This window comes from Melospiza georgiana, chromosome 33, assembly GCF_028018845.1.
Source record: "Melospiza georgiana isolate bMelGeo1 chromosome 33, bMelGeo1.pri, whole genome shotgun sequence".
NCBI classification, from domain to species: Eukaryota; Metazoa; Chordata; class Aves; order Passeriformes; family Passerellidae; genus Melospiza; species Melospiza georgiana.
This window is the reverse complement of record NC_080462.1, coordinates 2,062,980-2,081,502: the sequence shown is the minus strand read 5'-3', so window position 1 is coordinate 2,081,502 and position 18,523 is coordinate 2,062,980. Positions and strand designations below refer to the sequence as shown.

Here is an 18,523-nt window from a genome sequence, read left to right as displayed (position 1 = left end):
CCAGGTGAACAAAACTCACCTGCCCAGGTTCCTGGTGCCACTTTCCTGTAGTCCTCGTGGGCTAAGGCTGGTTCCAAGGAAAAAGCTGTGAAGGCACGTTGTGGTAGTTTTGTGTTCCCCTTGGGAGGCCTGGAGCTCTGGGATTTGTGGTTTAGAAACCCTAAACCTAACCCTAGGCAGGAAATGCAGCCTAGGGCTAAGGCTGTCTGCAAGGAAAAGTCTGAGTTCTGGCCTGGTTTAGTCTGAGTCTGGCCTGGTTTAGTCTGGCCTGGCTGAGTTCTGGCCCTCCCCAGCCCAGCCAGGCTCAGCTGAGCATCTGCAGCCCCTGGGTTGTCACGGATGAGATGGACAAATGACACACACACACTTGTGCAAATACAGTAACAGAGCCTCCTTTATTATTATAAATTGCTCTCCAGTTTTAAACTCCTAAAAAATATTTACATCAAAACAGCGCATCACATTCATACATTCAGACATCAAAAATTTGTTTTAAGAAAGTATCATTTCAGAAATCATAATTTCAGAAAGTATCATTTCAGAAAACAGCTTATTACATTTTGCTGGTCCAAAAAAATAGTGTTAAATACTGAAATGGCAAATATGTACAATAAATTATTAAGGCATTAATGCTGCTCAGTAAGGCACACCTCAAATATCCCTTTTGTGTTAATACTTCAGTTTCCATGCTAACAGCCCTGATTCTTCCTTGCTACGGTAAACTCATATTTTATCAATTTGGTCTTTTCCTGAGTTGTTTGGTCTGTAAACCAGGTGAGATGATAACTCTCCCACTGCTTCCATCCTCCCTCCAGAGGGGGAAAAAAAGGACAAAATTCTGGTGTGTAGAGGAGCACCATGAAGACACTGAGGTCAGTGAAGAGGAATCAAGACCCACATGGGAGAGGTGAGGAGATGCCATTAATTTTAGGCTGAAATGCTCTTGAACAGCTCATCCTTCACACAGTACCCCATAAACTGACATGGCCCATGAACACAGCTTGTGGAAAAGGGGGGGAAAAGGAATGGAGAGAGCCACGAGAGAACCGTTTCCTTGTGGAGAAGTCACCATAACATTACCAAGAGGGACTTCTCTCCCTAAGTGAAATGAAGGAGAACAATTCTAGAAGTAGTAAAGTGACTGAAATTTTAGGTTTTGTCGCTTCGGATTGTCAGTGGGAAAAGGGAAGTTGTAGTGGGAAAGGGAATGTTCTGATTAATTCTTAGCGTTCCTTCTTTTTAGCTACTGTTATGTAAAAATATAAAGAAAATAACAGGACACTAAATAAAAAAATAATTTTTTCTTAATGCTGTTTTCAACTTCAGCGGCTGCTTTGCCATTCCCTAATCCTACCTCACAACAGGAAAAAGGTAATTATATTCCAGTGTCCCGTTATTTTCTTTATGTGTTTTCACCTTTGTCCCTTTTCCTCATCTGGGAGAGAATTGGTGTTTGTAGGTTTGTTTGTTCTAAAGCTTAATCACAGTATTTGGAGTGTTGCATAGCACCAAAGGGTTGATCTGCTCCATCAGACAGACTCCTCAGCCTGTGTGTCCATGTCCCCAGCAGCACCGTGTGAGTCGTCCTGGCTGCCAACGCTGATCCAGAACTTTCTCCTCATCCAGGGCACTGGTAAGAACAAAAAAAAAACAATTTGTTTTTGCTGCTTTTGCCCTTCTGTGTGCAGCACACCTGGCTAAAAGCAGCGAAGCGAAGTCCAGTGCAGGGCAGGCTGAGAGAACCCAGCCCTGAGGATTCTGGAGCTGCCCCCAGTGCTGGGCTCTCCCCCAACTAAAAACCCAACAATGTGTTAAACCACGAGGAGAGATGAGACAGAGTCAGGAGAACCCCAAATCAGCCCTAAATCAGTCCCAAATCAGCACCAAATCCACTCCAAATCATCATCAAATCTGCCCCAAATCAGAACCCCAAATCTGCCCCAAATCAGAACCTCAAATCCACCCAAATCAGCCCCAAATCTGCCCCACCCTGGCTCTGTCCCCTCTCCCAGGTCCCACCTCCTGTTGCCCAGAGCTTCTGGGATGGTCTTCCACATTCATCTCTGGATTTACAGTAGGACACAAAGAAAATCAAAAGCACTGCGACAATGCCAAGTATGATCAAGATCAAGATCAAGATCCAGATCCAGCTGCCGGAGTTGGCACCTGCAAAAGACAGATCCAGGGGTAACATCCCAAAATGAACCTGGCTCTTCCTGGCATTGGGGCAGAGGGGATTTGGCCTCAAACCCCACCCTGATCCCTCATTCCAGGGGATCTCACTCCAAGCCAGGGCAGAGGTGGCGCTGGACGAGGACAAGAGGCTTGGTGGAGGCAGCAGCAGGAGAATCCCTGAATACCCAAATCCCCAAACCCCAGAATCCTCAAATCCCAGAATCCCCAAATTCCCCAAACCCCAGAATCCCAAAATCCCCAAATCTCAAAATCCCACAGTTGCTGGGTGAGAAAGGAACTCTGGAGATCCCCCAGCTCTGCCAGGACAGGGTCACCCAGAGCAGGGGACACGGGGACATGGCCAGGTGGGTTTGGGGTGGCTCCAGAGGGGACACTCCATGGGAAGAGGTTCCCAAATGGAGGAGGAACTTCTTGGGGTTGGGTTTGTGGCCACCACTCCTCGTCCCGTCCCTGGCACCTCTGGGAAGAGCCTGGACATTCCCAGCAAAGGGATTTTGGGAGGAGATGGAGGGTGCTGGGCTGGGGCTCCCCAAACCCCCTTCCTGGCTGGGCATGGAAAAGCTGCCCCGGGCATTCAGGGGCAATTGGGGACAACTGGGGACACTCGGGAGCGTGGCTGGACATAGACAGGGGTGGCAGCTTAACTGTGCTGGGAGTGGTGATTGCTGGTGAGGAGAGAGAAAGGGACACGGGTCAGAGCTTCCCTCTGCATCTGAGCCACCGCTCCAGGGAGAGCCAGAGCCTGGAGAGTGGGATCAGCCCAACCCCAAATCCCAATGTTCCCATGGCTCTCAAAGGAATCTGGATCAGCCCAGCCCAACCCCAAATCCCAGCTTTTGCTGCTCTCAGGGATCAGGATCAGCCCACCCCACCTTTCCCCGCCTGTCCCCGGCTCTCACCTGCGCAGAGCATCACGAGGTTGGTGACAGGGACGTTCCTGCTGCTGACGGCGTTCCGTGCTGTGCACATCAGTGGCTCCCTCACACCCAAGAGTGATTCATTCACCGGCAGCATGGGGCCCTCAGCCAAGAGCTGATTCCCCGCCCACCAGCTGTAGGAGACACTCCCGAAGTCGGTGCCAGACAGGGAGCACTGCAGGTAGTGGTGGCAGCTCCCGTCCGAGCTGTTCTGGGCCTCACTGGTGACCGTGAGCTCTGCCAGTTTCCCTAGGGGAAACAGGGGTGTCACAAACCTCTCTTTCAGAGTAAAACCCCCCCCCCAAAATAGCATTAAAAGCACCTACTGAACACGTGGAGAGTGAAGTTGTATGCTTTTCCGTTGATTCTTACAGAGTAGTGCCCGGCATCCTCCATCCTCAGCGGGGCGACTGTGAGCGCGCGGCCCTTCTCGGACACATGACAATAAAGTTTGTACGTGTCGTTATGAAAAACGGCAACAGAAGGATCCTTAAATGGCACAGTCACTATGACTTTATCCCCAAAACTCCAGAGTGCCGGGTCTTCATCCGTGGTGTTGACGTGGAAGGTCACAGACTCGCCCAGGACCCCGATCACCACCGTGATGTTACTGGCAGGGGGAGAAAAAGTGAGGAGAGAACTTGGGATGGAGGTCAGTTGAAGAAGGGATGAAGGTGGGATGAAGCTGCTGAACCCAGAGGATGAAGCCCATCAGGGCTGGGGGTATTTGAGGGCTCACGGGGGGCTCATGGAAGGGTCCCTGGGTGAAGGAAGAGCACGAGGCCACCCCCAGGCTGAGCCCCCTGAGCCTCATGTGCAGCCTTGTGCCAAGGATGGAGCCCAGAGGGGACCTGAGAGGGAAAGGGGAACGAGGATTTGGGGATGGGAGGGTCAGGAAGGGTCACTGAGCAGGACAGGGAGCTCCTGGTCAGACCTGCAGCTGCTCCTCGGAGGAGAATCTGGGAATCGTGGAAAACTTTGGGTTGGGAGGGACCCAAAACTCCTCTCATTCCACTCTCCCCTAAAATCCCCAAACCTTCCCCCAGCCCTGCCCAGCCTGGCCCTGGACACTGCCAGGGGTGCCTGGGGCAGCTGCACCACGGCTTCTCCACAGGGAAGGGAACATTCAAACTCTGGACTCACTACAAAAGAGGGGATGGAGTGGGGTTTGGCTGCAGGTTTTGGGGGATTCTCCTCAGTTCTCTCACCTTGCACCGGCTGGAGCTGCCATGATGGGCTCGCTTCTTACGCTGCTCTTGTCGTGCATGCCTGGAAATGACGAGATCCACGCTCACTTTCAGAATTTTAATGGTTTGGTAATAAACTCTGACAAAATACAGCAAAGGACTGAACAGCGGAAAAGCGCAGTCACGGGAATGAAGGAATTTGCGTGCCCAGCCAATTTTCTTGTGGCATGCCGGACCCCTAGCCAAAACTTATTCTTACTTATATTACTCATATATGCATATCCTTACTCAGTGGTGCAGGATACTTTTTTTACTGTTTGTTTTTCAAGATCAGGTGATATTACATCCCACAGGAGGCTGGCTTTATGTCCCTGGCAACCCAGGCTGAGCAGGGGCCTATGGGGATGTTATAGATACACATTATAATATAATACTGGCTTTTTGCAAATGTTAAAATGGGTGTTATATGTGTGATGTTAATGTAACTTTGTTATAAACATGCAGTTTTTATTTCTGTTGTTAATTAAGCTTAGTGAAACAGATGATTTAAGGATGCTTGTGTTAAAATGCCTGCTTGCATGGGATAACAGCCAATACAGGCAGTGCAGAGGAACCACATAAAACACCAAGCTCAGCAAAAAAGAATCAAGGCAGAGATAAGGAGATACCTTTAGTTTTGGGCTGAAATCCTCTTGTAAGCTATGGAGAAAGGCTCTTTCTCCCCTACAGCGCGTGAAGGAATAGGGAGGCGAAAGCGCTCAAATTGCAGATATCGAGCAAAAGCCACCATGCCAAAGCAAGCAGATGTTAAAGCAGCTGTGATCCCATGAGCAGAGAAGCAGAGAAGAGTGATGAAGATCCAGTGCCCCTGGGAAGATCATTTCAGAGACAGATAATGAAAACCTTTGCCTTTGAACAGCTCATCTGTCAGGCAGTTCCCCAGCAGCTGACATGGCCCATAAACACAGCAGTGGGAAAAACTTACAGAAAATGAGAGGGCTTTTTTATGGATTTTTCTGAGTGGCTGCTATTTGTGGAGAGAGCCACGAGAGAACCATTTTTTTTTGTGGAGAAGTCTCCAAAAAATTAACAAGAGGGACTTCTCTCCCTAAGTGAAATGAAGAAAGGCTATTCTAGAGGTAGTAAACAAACTAGAAATTTTAAGGTTTGCCTCTTTACAATCTCAGTGGGAAAGAAAATGTTGTAGACAGGCAAGTTGGAGAGGGGAAGTGTTATAAAAGTTTTGTTCTGATTCTTCTTACTCTTTCTTTTAGATACTGCTGATAAATTTTTCTTTATACCCTTCTAAACTTTTGAACTTGTTTTACCTTTCTCCTAATCCTGCATCACAACAAAAAACAAATAAGTACTTTCCAATGAGTGCACTAGTGATTGACCAACATTAACCCAGCACAGTAACTGGTGCATCAGCAGAGAAATCTGAAATTGGCAAATTAAAACCACTGCAAGAACATCTGGAGCAGAGGCTGGAGCTCATCTCTCCTCTTTAGAGGGTTCCCATGGCCTGGGGAGAGGCCAGGGCATCCTTCCCCTTGGCTGCACCCCTGTGGCACTCACCCCACACATCCCCACCCTCCTGGGGGTCCCCAAAACCACCCCAAAGCCCCCATGGGCTCCTTGCCAAGGGGCAAGGAGCGCCTGGCACAAGCAAAGGGGCACGAGGACAGAGCCTGGAGGTGAAAATGGAAAGGAGAAAGTTGGACAGGGCTTGGAAAGGTTCGCTCTGAGCACCAAACTCTGAGCTCAGGGAGCTCCTGGAGCTGCTCCTTGGAGGAGAGTCGTGGAATTCTGGAGAGGTTTGGGTTGGGAGAGAACTTAAAATTATCCTGTTCCACCTCCCAGAACCTTCCAGCGTCCCAGGAGGCTCCACCCTGGCCTTGGTCACTCCAGGGATGGCAAATCCATGGAATAACCTCTGCCAGGCGCTCCTGGGCAGCAGCTGCCCAGAGATGGACCCCAGAGAGGGACCCCAGAGATGGGAACCAGCCCTCCACCAGCAGGTTTCCATGGCAGCCCTGGATCCCAACACTGGGCACAAATCCACCCTGCGGAGCTGCTCTGGTGCTCCCACACAGCCCTCAACCCCCAAAACCCCAAAACCACCCCAAGATCTCGTCCCTATGGGACAAGGAGCACCCGGCACTCACTGGGTTGGTGGAGGACGACGAGCATGGTGAGATGAAGGATCCAAAATATGTCCATGGATGTCCAGAAACAGAGAGGATTTGGGGTGCCAGCACCCAAAAATGAGCACCACAAAGAGGAAGAGCACCTGGGTGGTTTTTCAGTGCCTGGGTGGAGGGGAGGTGGCTTTAGACGTGGTGTGTTACAAAAATGCAGCGTCAAGGAGGAGCAATTTACACTCAAACGTAAATTTGAAGTTTGAAATTAAAAAAAAAAAAACACTCTGTTTTCAAGGGAAAAGGAGGAAACTTGAGGTGTTTAAAACAGACCCCAGCCCCGTTCCCAAGGAAAGATGAGGGTGGCTGCTGGGACAGAGAGTGTCACCATGGACAGTGTGACAAATGGCTCAGGTGCTCCGTGGGGACCAGCCTGGAGAGCGTTATCCCAGAGAATGTCATGGTGCCCATGGAATTGGTGCCCACGGAATTGGGCCTCCAGGGCATCCCTGGGGAGCGAGGCTGAGCCCAAATCACGGAATGGTTTGGGTGGGAAGGGGCCTTAAAGCTGATCCTGTGGGCAGGGACAGCTCCCACCAGCCCAGACTGCTCCAAGCAATGTCCAGCCTGGGCCTGGAAACTTCCAGAGATGGGGAATGCATGGAATCACCTGGGCCAGGGAAGGATTGATCCCTAAAATTCCATTTAAAGCAGGGAATCCTGGAATGGTTTGGGATGGAAAGGAACTTGAAATACCGAAAAATCCCACCCAGTTCTATGGGCAGGGTCCTTCCCCTATCCCAGATGGTTCCAGCCTGGCCTTGGAGACTCCCAGGGATGCAAATCCACGGAATAACTTGGGCCAGGCCCTCACAGGGAACAATTCCACCCCAAATTCCCCTTCTGTCCCTCTGACCCCACTCCCCCTCATCTGGGCACTCATCCCTTGGGAAAATTCTCCCTCCATTTTTCCCGAAGCCCCTTCAGGTCCTGCCAGGCCACAGCGAGGTCCCCCCACAACTTCTCCTCTCTGCTCCCAGATCTCCCCGCCCGGGGGTCGCTGCTGCGGCAATTCGGGAATTGCGGGAAAAGCCGAGGCAGCGAGAAGGGGATGGAGAGGGGCTGGCTGCGGATTTTGGGGGTTTCTCACCTCGCGGCCAGAGCCGCCTTGGTGGTCCTCTTATGCTGCTCTCCGCACGAGGTCCACACCCTTCCAAAATTAGAAAGGTTTGGTAAACCGGACAAAATACAGCAAATGACTGAATAACGGGAAAAATACAGAGGTACGGCAAAGGCACGATTTCCGTGCCGGCGCGCTAGGCCGCGTCGCTTCGCCTTATCAATGAATTCCCGCTTCCGGCACGACGGAGGCGCAGGGGCGGTCCAGCTGCTCATGCCCGCCCCTCACCGCGTCCCGCCCCTCGTGACCACAGTACTCAAAAAAGTGTCCACTCTCTAGGAGCTCAGTTCAAAAGGCAGCCCTCTCCAAATTCTTTGTCAAAACACGGGAGAAAGGCTATTGAATATAACAAACAAAAAGATCACGGGATTGGTGTATTTCTGCTGAAAGAGCCGGCGGGGCCGCAGCCATGCCAGGAGCCGGGATGCCCAGGGCGGGCGGGGTGCGCCCCGGGGCGGTGGCGGGAGGCTGCTGAGAGGGAACCATGGTGGGAGGTAAACTCGTAAGCTGGGCTGGGGGGGCTGCTGGGCCGGCGAGAGGGGCTCGGGGAGGGATGGAGAGGGGTTGGCTGCGGGTTTTGGGGGTTTTTCCTCGCTTCTCTCACACCGGCCGGAGCCGCCTTGGTGGTCCTGCCTCTTATGCTACTCTCCGTACGAGGTCCACAAACCTTCCAAAATTAGAAAGGTTTGGTAAACCGGACAAAATACAGCAAAGGACTGAATAACGGGAAACCGCAGAGCTATGGCAAAGGGAGGACGTCGCGTCCGGCTGCTTTCCCCCGGCATTCACCTGCCCCGGACCCCAGCCCCGGTGGTGAATGTGGCTGGTCCGCGGCCAAGCCTGGGGTCCCTCCCTTCTGCACGCTCTATGAACCGCGCTAGGGCTCCCCCTCGGTGCCCCCCGCCTCAACGCGACCGCTCCCCCATACCTGCCTGCTCTGCTCTGCCCACGCCGGAGATGGAGGGCACTTGGCACCTGGCACCTGGCTAGCACCAGGCCGCAGCGCGGGCTCCCCCCTTACATGTGCCCCGGCCTGACAGGCCTGGCCGTCCCATCTAAGCTGGGAGGGCCGAGACTTGGCGCGATGCCTTCCCCTCAGCGCTATGCCCCCTCCTCAGCCCCGTCCCGCCCTGAGCTCCGTTCCCTACTAACCACATCGGTGCTCAGGTTAACCCTCTAGGAGCTCAGTTCAAAGATAGCCCTCCACATTCTTTTTCAAAATACGGGAGAAAGGCTATTGAATATAATAAAAAAAAAAAAAAAAAAAAAGATGAAGGGATTGGTCTCTTTCCACTAAGAGAGCCGGCGGGGCCGCAGCCATGCCAGGAGCCGGGATGCCCAGGGCGGACGGGTGACTCAGGAGGAGCGGGCAGGTCCAGGGCGGGCGGCGTAGCAGGAGCGGGTATGCCCAGGCAGGGCAAGCAGGCATGTTCAAGGGCGGGCGGGCGGACTGGCAGGAGCGGGAGAGCGACCCTGGGCGGTAGCGGGAGGCCGGAGGAGCGGCGTAGGGGCGGCGGGGGGACCATGGCGAGCGGTGGGAGCAGCTCGTAAGCTGGGCTGGGGGGGCTGCTGGGCCGGCGAGAGGGGCGCGGTGGGGGATGGAGAGGGGTTGGCTGCGGGTTTTGGGGGTTTCTCCTCGCCTCTCTCACACCGGCCGGAGCCGCCTTGGTGGTCCTGCCTCTTATGCTACTCTCCGAACGAGGTCCACAAACCTTCCAAAATTAGAAAGGTTTGGTAAACCGGACAAAATACAGCAAAGGACCGAAATAAGGGAAATGGACGAGTCGCATCCGCCTCCCCGGTCCCCGCCCGGACCCCAGCCCCAGCCCCGGCGGTCAACCTGGCTGGTCCGCGGCGCGGCCCGCGACCATGCCTGAGGTCCTTCCTTTCCGCACGCTCTGTGAACCGCGCCGACCGCGCCAGGGCTCCCCTCGGTGCCCCCCGCTTCAGCGCGACCGCTCCCCCGTACCTGCCTGCTCTGCCTGCGCCGGAGACAGGGACTGTGAGGAGTGGGCACGGGCAATTGATTGGCACCGTACATGCTCCGCCCCGGCTCCACACTACCCGCCTACCGGCCCCTGGAGGGCCGAGACTCGGCGCGATCCCGTCCCCTCAGCGCTATGGCCCCTCCTCAGCCCCGTCCCGCCCTGAGCTCCGTTCCCTACTAACCACATCGGTGCTCAGGTTAACCCTTTAAAGCTTAGTTCCAAAGGCAGCCCTCTCCAAATTCTTTGTCAAAACACGGGAGAAAGGCTATTTGATATAACAAAGAAAAAGATCACGGGATTGGTGTATTTCTGCTCAAAGAGCCGGCGCGGCCGCAGCCGTGCCAGGAGTGGGGACTGGCCGGGGCGGGCGGGCGGGCTGGCAGGAGCGGGAGAGCGACCCTGGGCAATGCCGGAGCGGCCCGGTTAGCGGGGATGACCCCATGCGGTGGCGGGAGACCGGAGGAGCGGCGTGGGGCTGCTGCGGGAGGGGTCCTGCCTTGGTGGCCGAGCGACGGGCGAGGCTGGGCCGCGGCGTGCAGCTCGCAAGCTGGGCTGGCGTGGCTGCCGGAGCGGCACTGCCCGAGCGCCGGTACGGGGAAACCGAGCTGGAGCGGCGGCAGCACGGGGTGGACTGGGGAGCTGGGGCGCCCCGTGTCCCGGCCACCGGTCCCCAACCAGAAAGGGGGACCCAGAACTGCGCTGGAACGCCGCCAGAGAAGCAGGGAGGAAGGGATGGCACAGTTCAGACGCGGTAACTTACACAAAGAGCTCTGCCGCCGAGACAGACGTTCTCGGGAGAGCGGCAGAGACGGCGGAGACGCAGCAGCGGCGGACGCAGATGTGCCATCGCCGGCGCTGAGTCATATTGCAGGGGCGAACCGGGAGGTTTGAGAAAAGTGCAGGCGCCCGACCTTGCCGGAGCTGCCCCGTAATGGCGACCATGGCTGTTCGTTGTTCGTTTGCGGACGTAATCGCCTGGCGAGGGTGACGCTGCTCGTAGGGGCGGGAGCGGGAACGGGGCCGCCATGATAGTGGAACCGGGGCTGAAACCGCGGTAGCCGGGGCAGCACGGACTAACGGGGGGCCGGGAGCGGCCCTGGGGTGCAGTGGGGCGGCCGAAACCGGGGGAACGGGTGCCGGGACCGTGAGGGCGGCAGGCAGGGGGTGAGCGGGAGCGCGGTGCCGCATTTGTCTTCATGGAGCAAAGCAAGGCGCGGTTCTTCCTGTGAGAAATGCGTGTGTTTTACGATTGGCTTTTGGCAAATATTAAAGTGAATGTTATATGTGTTGTGTTAGAAAGTAATGCTGTATTAGTTCTCTTCAGTAGTGTGTTAAATATAGTTTTAGGTTATAAAAAAATGTTAAAATAGAAATGATGCTGCATAGGATACTTTTTTAAAGAAAGGACTCGCAGCGAGATAGCAGCCACAGGACACCTGAATCAGAGACAAAGAATTTATTGCCCTCTTATGAGAAGAAAATAAATTCTTCCCACCTCAAAGGCGCTGTTAGGATTCAGAGCAGGAAGTTGACACTGACCAGACAGAATTCTGTATTGGAATGGAATTTATGCATCATGCATGAAGTTATGAATATGCAACAGGTTATTGTTTTTAAGGGTTAATCCTCAGAAGAAGGTACCCAGACATCGGTAACCCTTTACATTTGTTGTCTCATATTGTCTTAATTTCAGTTGCCCAAAGTATTATTACTCTAATTGTATTACTCTTTTTATAACCATTTTATTACTATTAAAGTTTTAAAATGAAAAAAAAAAAAATTTGCCCTGGCTTCTCCCCCAACTAAAAACCCAACAATCCATTAAACCATGAGGGGAGACGAGATGGAGTCAAGAGAACCCCAAATCAGCCCAAATTCCACCCAAATCAGCCCCAAACCACCCCCATTTTGGCTCTGTCCCTCTCCCAGGTCCCACTTCCTGCTCCCCAGGGCTTTGGTTTTTCACACTCTCATTTATATTTATAGTAGGACACGAGGAAAATCAATAAAAGCGACGCGAATTCAACCCCGGCTACGACGCCGATCCTGATCCAGCTGCCAGAGTGGGCACCTGGAAAGAGAAGATCCAGCTGAAACAACCCAAAATGAACCTGGCTCTTCCTGGCGTTGGGGCTGAGGGGATTTGGCCTCAAATCCCACCCTGATCCCTCATTCCAGGGGATCTCACTCCAAGCCAGGGCAGAAGCGGCGCTGGACGAGGACGAGCGGCTTGGTGGAGGCAGCAGCAGGAGAATCCCAGAATACTCAAATCACTTGGGGACACTTGGGGACAATTGGGGACACTCAGGGACTGGACATGGACAGGGGTGGCAGCTTACCTGTGCTGGGAGTGGTGATTGCTGGTGAGGAGAGAGAAAGGGACACGGGTCAGAGCTTCCCTCTGCATCTGAGCCACCGCTCCAGGGAGAGCCAGAGCCTTCCCATCTTTCTCAGGGCATTGGGATCAGCCCATCCCCACCTTTCCCTTCACCTTTCCATGGCCCTCACAGGAGGCAGGATCAGCCCATCCCAACCCCAACCTTCCCATCCCATCCTATCCCATCCCACCCCATCCCATCCCATCCCATCCCATCCCATCCCATCCCATCCCATCCCATCCATCCCATCCCATCCCATCCCATCCCAAACCCAACATTCCCATGTTTCTCAGGGGATTGGGATGAGCCCATCCCAACCCCAAATCCCAGCTTTTCCTGCTCTCAGGGGATTGGGATGAGCCCATCCCAACCCCAAATCCCAATGTTCCCATGGCTCTCAGGGATCGGCATCAGCCCATCCCAACCCCAACCCTCCCGTGTTCCTCAGGGGATCAGGATCAGCCCATCCCAACCCCAAATCCCAGCTTTTCCTGCTCTCAGGGGATTGGGATCAGCCCATTCCAACCCCAACATTCCCATTCCCATCCTATCCCAGCCCCAACCCTCCCATGTTTCTCAGGGGATCGGGATCAGCCCATCCCAACCCCAAATCCCAGCTTTTCCTGCTCCCAGGCTATCAGGATCAGCCCATCCCAACCCCAAATCCCAGCTTTTCCTGCTCCCAGGCTATCAGGATCAGCCCATCCCAACCCCAAATCCCAGCTTTTCCTGCTCTCAGGGATCAGGATCAGCCCACCCCACCTTTCCCCAACCTGTCCCCGGCTCTCACCCGCGCAGAGCTCCCCGAGGTTGGTGACGGTGACGTTCCTGCTGCTGACGGCGTTCCGTGCCGTGCACGTCACCGGCTCCAGCCCATCCTGGGATGTTTCATTCACCTGCAGCACCATGGAGCTCCCATCCCACGTCTGATTTCCCACCCTCCAGGTGTAGAAAACATTCCCAAAGCCGGTGCCGGGCGTGGAGCAGCGCAGGGAGGAGCTGCAGCTTCCACCCGAGCAGTTCTGGGCCTCGCAGGTCACCGTGGGCTCTGCCAGCTTCCCTAGGGGAACAGGGATGTCACAAACCTCTCTTTTAGGGTGAAGACCCCCAAAACAGCACTAAAAGCACCCCCAAAACAGCACTGAAAGCACCTACTGAACACCTGCAGGGTGAAGGTGGATCTTTTATCCCCAATGGCCACAGAGTAGGTCCCGGCATCCTCCATCCTCAGCTGGGGGATGCTGAGCGCGTGGCCGTCCTCGCAGACGGCGAAACGGGCTTTGAATTTGTCCTCGAAAAATATGAGTCGAGGAGGGCTCTTGAACACCACAGTCACTATGGGATCGCCCCCAAAACTCCAGAGGGCCACGTTCCTGTCGGGGTTGTGGCTGCGGAAGGTCACAGAGCCGCCCACGGCCCCGATCACCTCCCTGGTGTCGCTGGCGCTCGCTGGGGAGAGAAGGTGGGGAGAGAACTTGGGATGAGGGTGGGATGAAGGTAGGATGAAGGTGGGGTGAAGGTGGGGTGAGGAAGTGCTGAGTTTGGGCTGGAGGTGGGATGGAGTTGGGTGGAAGGCAGGCTGAAGATGGGATCAAGGTGGGACTGAGGTGGGATGAAGTGGTGGGATCCAGGTGGGACCTCACCATTCCAAGTGGGTTCCCATCGTTCCAGTTGGGTTCTCACCATTCCAGATGGTGAGATCTCACCACTCCAGGTGGGATCTCACCATTCCAGGTGGGCTCTCACCATTCCAGGTGGACTCCCACCATTCCAGCAATGAGAACCCTCCCACCCTCCTTTGGATGCAGCCCAGGACAAGGTCCAGGATCCCTCTGGACCCATCCCTTCCCTCCAGTGACCACACCATGCCCTTGGCTCACCAATTTAAGGAGAAAGGAGCTGTTTTTGTTATTTTCACAACTTCCCATTCCCAATTAACCGTGTCACACAATTTATACCAGGAATGGAGTTCTCTATCCCCGTTTTCCCAATGGGGAACTGATCCTGGCTCCATTTCCAGATTGGGCTTGGGATTTCTGGCTCCCACAGCCTCAGCCACCGCTGGGACACAGGCAATGGAGAATGTGGCTGGAAAAAGCTGCAGGAGAAGACAAACTCGTAGGAAATTTGCTGAATACTGCAGCCACCAGGTGGTTCATGTGATAAACCCCACTCAGAAGACGTGGGGGAGGGCTGGGGCTGAACCTTGCCCAGTTTCCCTCTTTTCAGCCAGAAAACACCCCAAGATGAGACCTCCAAAAACCAGGAGGCAACGTGGAGAGGAGCAGGAGCTGAAGGCAGAGCAGGATGTGTGGAGAACATCTGGAGCAGAGGCTGGGCCAGAGGTGGACACCAGAGATGGACACAGAGATGGACACAGAGATGGACGCCAGCCCTCCAGCAGGTTTCCATGCCAGCCCTGGATCCCAACACTGGGCACAAATCCACCCCGTGGAGCTGCTCTGGTGCTCCCACACAGCCCTCAACCCCAAAACCCCAAAACCACCCCAAACTCTCCTTCCCAGGGGACAAGGAGCACCCGGCACTCACTGGTTTGGAGGACGAACACGAGGATGGTGAGATGAAGGATCCAAAACACGTCCATGGATGCCCAGAAACAGAGAGGATTTGGGGTGCCAGCACCCAAAAATGAGCACCACAAAGAGGAAGAAGAAAAGTGCCCGGGTGGTTTTTCAGTGCCTGGGTGGAGGGCAGGGCCTTGGATGTGGTTTGTGACAAAAAGGTGACGCATCGAGGAAAGGCGATTCTCGCTTCGATGAAAATTTGAGGTGTTTAAAAGAAACCAAAGCCACTCCACTGCCCAGCAGGATGAGGGTGGCCGCTGGGACCGAGAGTGTCACCGTGGCCGTGTGTGACAAAATGGCTCAGGTGCTGGAGAGCGTTGTCCCAGAGAATGTCATGGTGCCCATGGAATTGGTGCCCATGGAATTGATGCCCATGGAATTGGGTCTCCAGGGCATCCCTGAGGAGCGAGGCTGAGCCCAAATCACGGAATGGTTTGGGTGGGAAGGGGCCTTAAAGCTCATCCTGTGGGCAGGGACAGCTCCCACCAGCCCAGGCTGCGCCAAGCAATGTCCTGCCTGGCCTTGGAAACTTCCAGAGATGGAAATCCACGGGATAACCTGAGCCAGGGAAGGATCGATCCCTAAAATCCCATCTAAAATCCCTAAAATTCCATTCCATGGAGTCCTGGAATGGTTTGGGATGGAAAGGAACCTGAAATCCCCAAAAATCCCCAAAAATGGGGCAGGGTCCTTCCCCTATCCCAGGTGGTTCCAGCCTGGCTTTGGAAACTTCCAGGGATGGGAAATCCATGGAATAACCTGGGCCAGGGAAGGATTGATCCCTAAAATCCCTTCTAAACCAGCCCATGGAATCCTGGAATGGTTTGGGATGGAAAAGAACCTGAAATCCCAAAAAATCCCACCCTGGTTCCATGGGCAGGGTCCTTCCCCTATCCCAGTGGTTCCAGCCTGGCCTTGGAAACTTCCAGAGATGGGAAATCCATGGAAAAACCTGGACCAGGGAAGGATTGATCCTTAAAATCCCATCTAAACAAGCCCATGGTTTTGGGGTGCCTGTGCAAGAGCTGGATATTCGTGAATATTTGGACATTTGCTAATATTTGTAAATATTTGATTTTTTGGGCTCTTTGTCCCAGCTGCCACACTCGTGGCTCAGGATATCAATATCCTGCGCAGGATATTTCAAAATTCCATAATTTTTGCATCCCTAATTGTGCAAAAATTGCACAATTTTTGCACCCCTGACAGCCACAGGTGACAGCACAAGGAGCTCTGTCCTTACTTTGGGGACACCTGGGATGGGGAGGGGACACGGCTTCAGATCACCCTGAGCCTTTTGTCACCTGATTTTGGGGCTGATTTCCATCACTTTGCCCCCTGATTTTGGGGCTGATTTCCATCACTTTTCCCCTTGATTTTGGGGCTGATTTCCATCACTTTGCCCCCCTGATTTTGGGGCTGATTTCCATCACTTTGCCCCCCTGATTTTGGGGCTGATTTCCATCACTTTGCCCCCTGATTTTGGGGCTGATTTCCATCACTTTGCCCCCCTGATTTTGGGGCTGATTTCCATCACTTTGCCCCCCTGATTTTGGGGCTGATTTCCATCACTTTGCCCCCCTGATTTTGGGGCTGATTTCCATCACTTTGCCCCCTGATTTTGGGGTGGATTTCCATCACTTTGCCCCCCTGATTTTGGGGCTGATTTCCATCACTTTCCCCCCTGATTTTGGGGCGGATTTCCATCACTTTGCCCCCCTGATTTTGGGGCTGATTTCCATCACTTTGCCCCCCTGATTTTGGGGCTGATTTCCATCACTTTGCCCCCTGATTTTGGGGCGGATTTTTGTCACCGCCGTCCTCAAATTCTGGGTCTGAATTTTGTCGCTTCACCACCAGGTTTGGAGGGTGAATTTGTCACCTCTGTCACCTGATTTGGGGTCGGTGTGCTGCAGGACAGGAAGCAAAGGGCAGGAAATGGCTCTGAGCTCTCTTTATTCGCCTTATTTGAGCTAAAAACCCACTGGGGGCTGGATGTGGCACCAGGAAAAAAAATCCCTAAAATCTCTTTTTAAGGGGACAGAAATATCTTGAATATTCATAGAAAATATCTTGAATATTCATAGAAAATATCTTGAATATTCATAGAAAATCTCCAATATCCATAAAAATCTCCTGTATAAGGGGAATCCCATTAATCCATAGAAATATCTACAATTGTAGTGGGTTTTTTTCATGACCAGGAAAAAACACCAATTCAGTGAAGAGCTTTGGGTTCATCAATCTGAGTTTTTGGCCAACACACCAATTTTGGGGTGGGTTTAGGGCTGGCCAAACCCAAGACACTCACTGTAATTATTTCCTGCTGAGATCTGGAATAGGAGGACGAAGGCTCAGAAAATTGAAAGGGGTGTAATACAAAATCTTGATTCACGGACTTAAAATAAGAGAAAAATCAGAATAAACCTTTGGAATGCAATGTTGTGGCAGTTTTGTGTTCCCTTTGGGATGCCTTTTGCAGCTGCAGGGTGCCTGGAGCTCTGGGATTTGTGGTTTTCAAGACTCTAACCCTAGGCAGTAAAATCAGCCAGGGTTAAAGCTGGTTTTGATGAAAAAGCAGTGGAAGAAGGCAGGAAGAAGGAAGAAGGCATCCTACTCCAGGCCACAGCTCCTGAACACCAATCCCCAACCCTTTTCCCTGTGAAACAAAATTTGTGTCCCCAGGTTCCTGGTTGCACCAGAATTTGATCCCTGAGCAGTTAGAATTGCTTCTGCCCACTGGTCACTGCCCTCCTTGCTCTCCTCACCTTGATGGTTTTGCTCGTTGCACTCCTGCTACAAAAATTTAGGAACAAATCCAGTAATTACAAAAGCAGCTTGCCATCTCCCTGAACACAGATGGGGACAGACAGGCACAGGGACACACAGGACACAGGGACAGACAAGGACAGGGACACACAGGACACAGGGACAGACAGGCACAGGGATGGACAGCGACACACAGGGCACAGGGACACAAGACATGGACACAGAGGATGCTGGACCCATGGGGACACACGCAAAAGGACATGGGGGACATGCAGAGGACACACGGGGGCAGACGGACACAGGGACAGACAGGGACACACAGGACACGACGACACACAGGACACAGGGATAGACAGGCATGGGGACACATAGGACATGGGGGACACGGGATATGGACACAAAGGATGCAGGATCCCTGGGGACACACACGGGACATGGACACAGAAGAGGACACATGGGGACACACACAGGGGCCTCATGGGGACAGGACACGCAGAACTGTTCTTGTGCTCCTCTCTGCCACGAGTGACCGAGGGTGGCGCTGTCCCCGCCATGTGACAGTGACAGTGCACGGTGACCTCACAGGTGTCACCCCGACACCCCCAGAGCCCCTCCGCAGGGACTTGGGGTCACGCAAGTGACGTCACCGCGCTGCACCGCCGCAAACAGCGCCCCCTTCCTGTTCCCAGGGAAACCGCACCCCCGTTTCCATGGCAACACGCACCCCGTTCCCATAGCAACAGCATCGCATCGCCATGGCAACTGTCCGCCGTTTCACGTCAGCAGCCCCCGGTCCCCACACCCTCAGCCCCCCAGTCCCATGGCAACACCACCCTTCTGTTCCCATGGCAACAGCCTCCTCCCCGTTCCCACGCCCACAGCCCCTCGCTACCATGGCAACGCCCCCACCTCGTTCCCATGCCTACACCCCCCATTCCCACGGTAACAGCCTCCCAAGCCCATGGCTCCCGTAGCCCCCGTTCCCATGGTAACAACCCCTCGGTTTCCACGGCAACGCCCCCTCCTTCCCATGACAACAGCCCCGTTCCCATGGCAACATCCCCATGCCCACGCCCACAGCGCATGCGCCGCGTTGTCCCCGCCTCTCCGCCTCTGACTGCATTTCCCATCATCCCCCGCGGCCCGCGGCGCGCTAACGGCGCTCGGCAGCTCCGCGGACTC

General features: G+C 54.0%; 2 protein-coding genes across 3 annotated transcripts; both read right to left on the bottom strand.

The window, feature by feature from the left end:
• Window positions 1-376: 376 nt before the first annotated feature.
• On the bottom strand, window positions 377-6,643 carry CD84 (CD84 molecule). Of its 2 annotated transcripts, XM_058042869.1 has the most exons (7): window positions 6,469-6,643; window positions 4,969-5,168; window positions 4,322-4,382; window positions 3,440-3,723; window positions 3,096-3,362; window positions 2,020-2,166; window positions 377-1,630 (listed from the first exon to the last, which is right to left on the bottom strand). In XM_058042869.1, the coding sequence occupies exons 3-7, from the start codon at window positions 4,378-4,380 to the stop codon at window positions 1,530-1,532; spliced, it is 858 nt and encodes a 285-aa protein (XP_057898852.1). In that variant the 5' UTR covers window positions 4,381-4,382; window positions 4,969-5,168; window positions 6,469-6,643; the 3' UTR covers window positions 377-1,529. The 2 variants fall into 2 exon arrangements, with proteins under 2 accessions (XP_057898852.1, XP_057898851.1); XM_058042868.1 differs by lacking the exon at window positions 4,969-5,168.
• A 2,924-nt stretch (window positions 6,644-9,567) lies between these two features.
• Window positions 9,568-18,236, bottom strand: LOC131095060 (uncharacterized). Its single transcript, XM_058042649.1, has 6 exons — window positions 18,042-18,236; window positions 13,143-13,461; window positions 12,593-13,047; window positions 10,521-10,705; window positions 10,067-10,214; window positions 9,568-9,603 (listed from the first exon to the last, which is right to left on the bottom strand). The coding sequence occupies exons 1-6, from the start codon at window positions 18,234-18,236 to the stop codon at window positions 9,568-9,570; spliced, it is 1,338 nt and encodes a 445-aa protein (XP_057898632.1).
• Window positions 18,237-18,523: the final 287 nt, after the last annotated feature.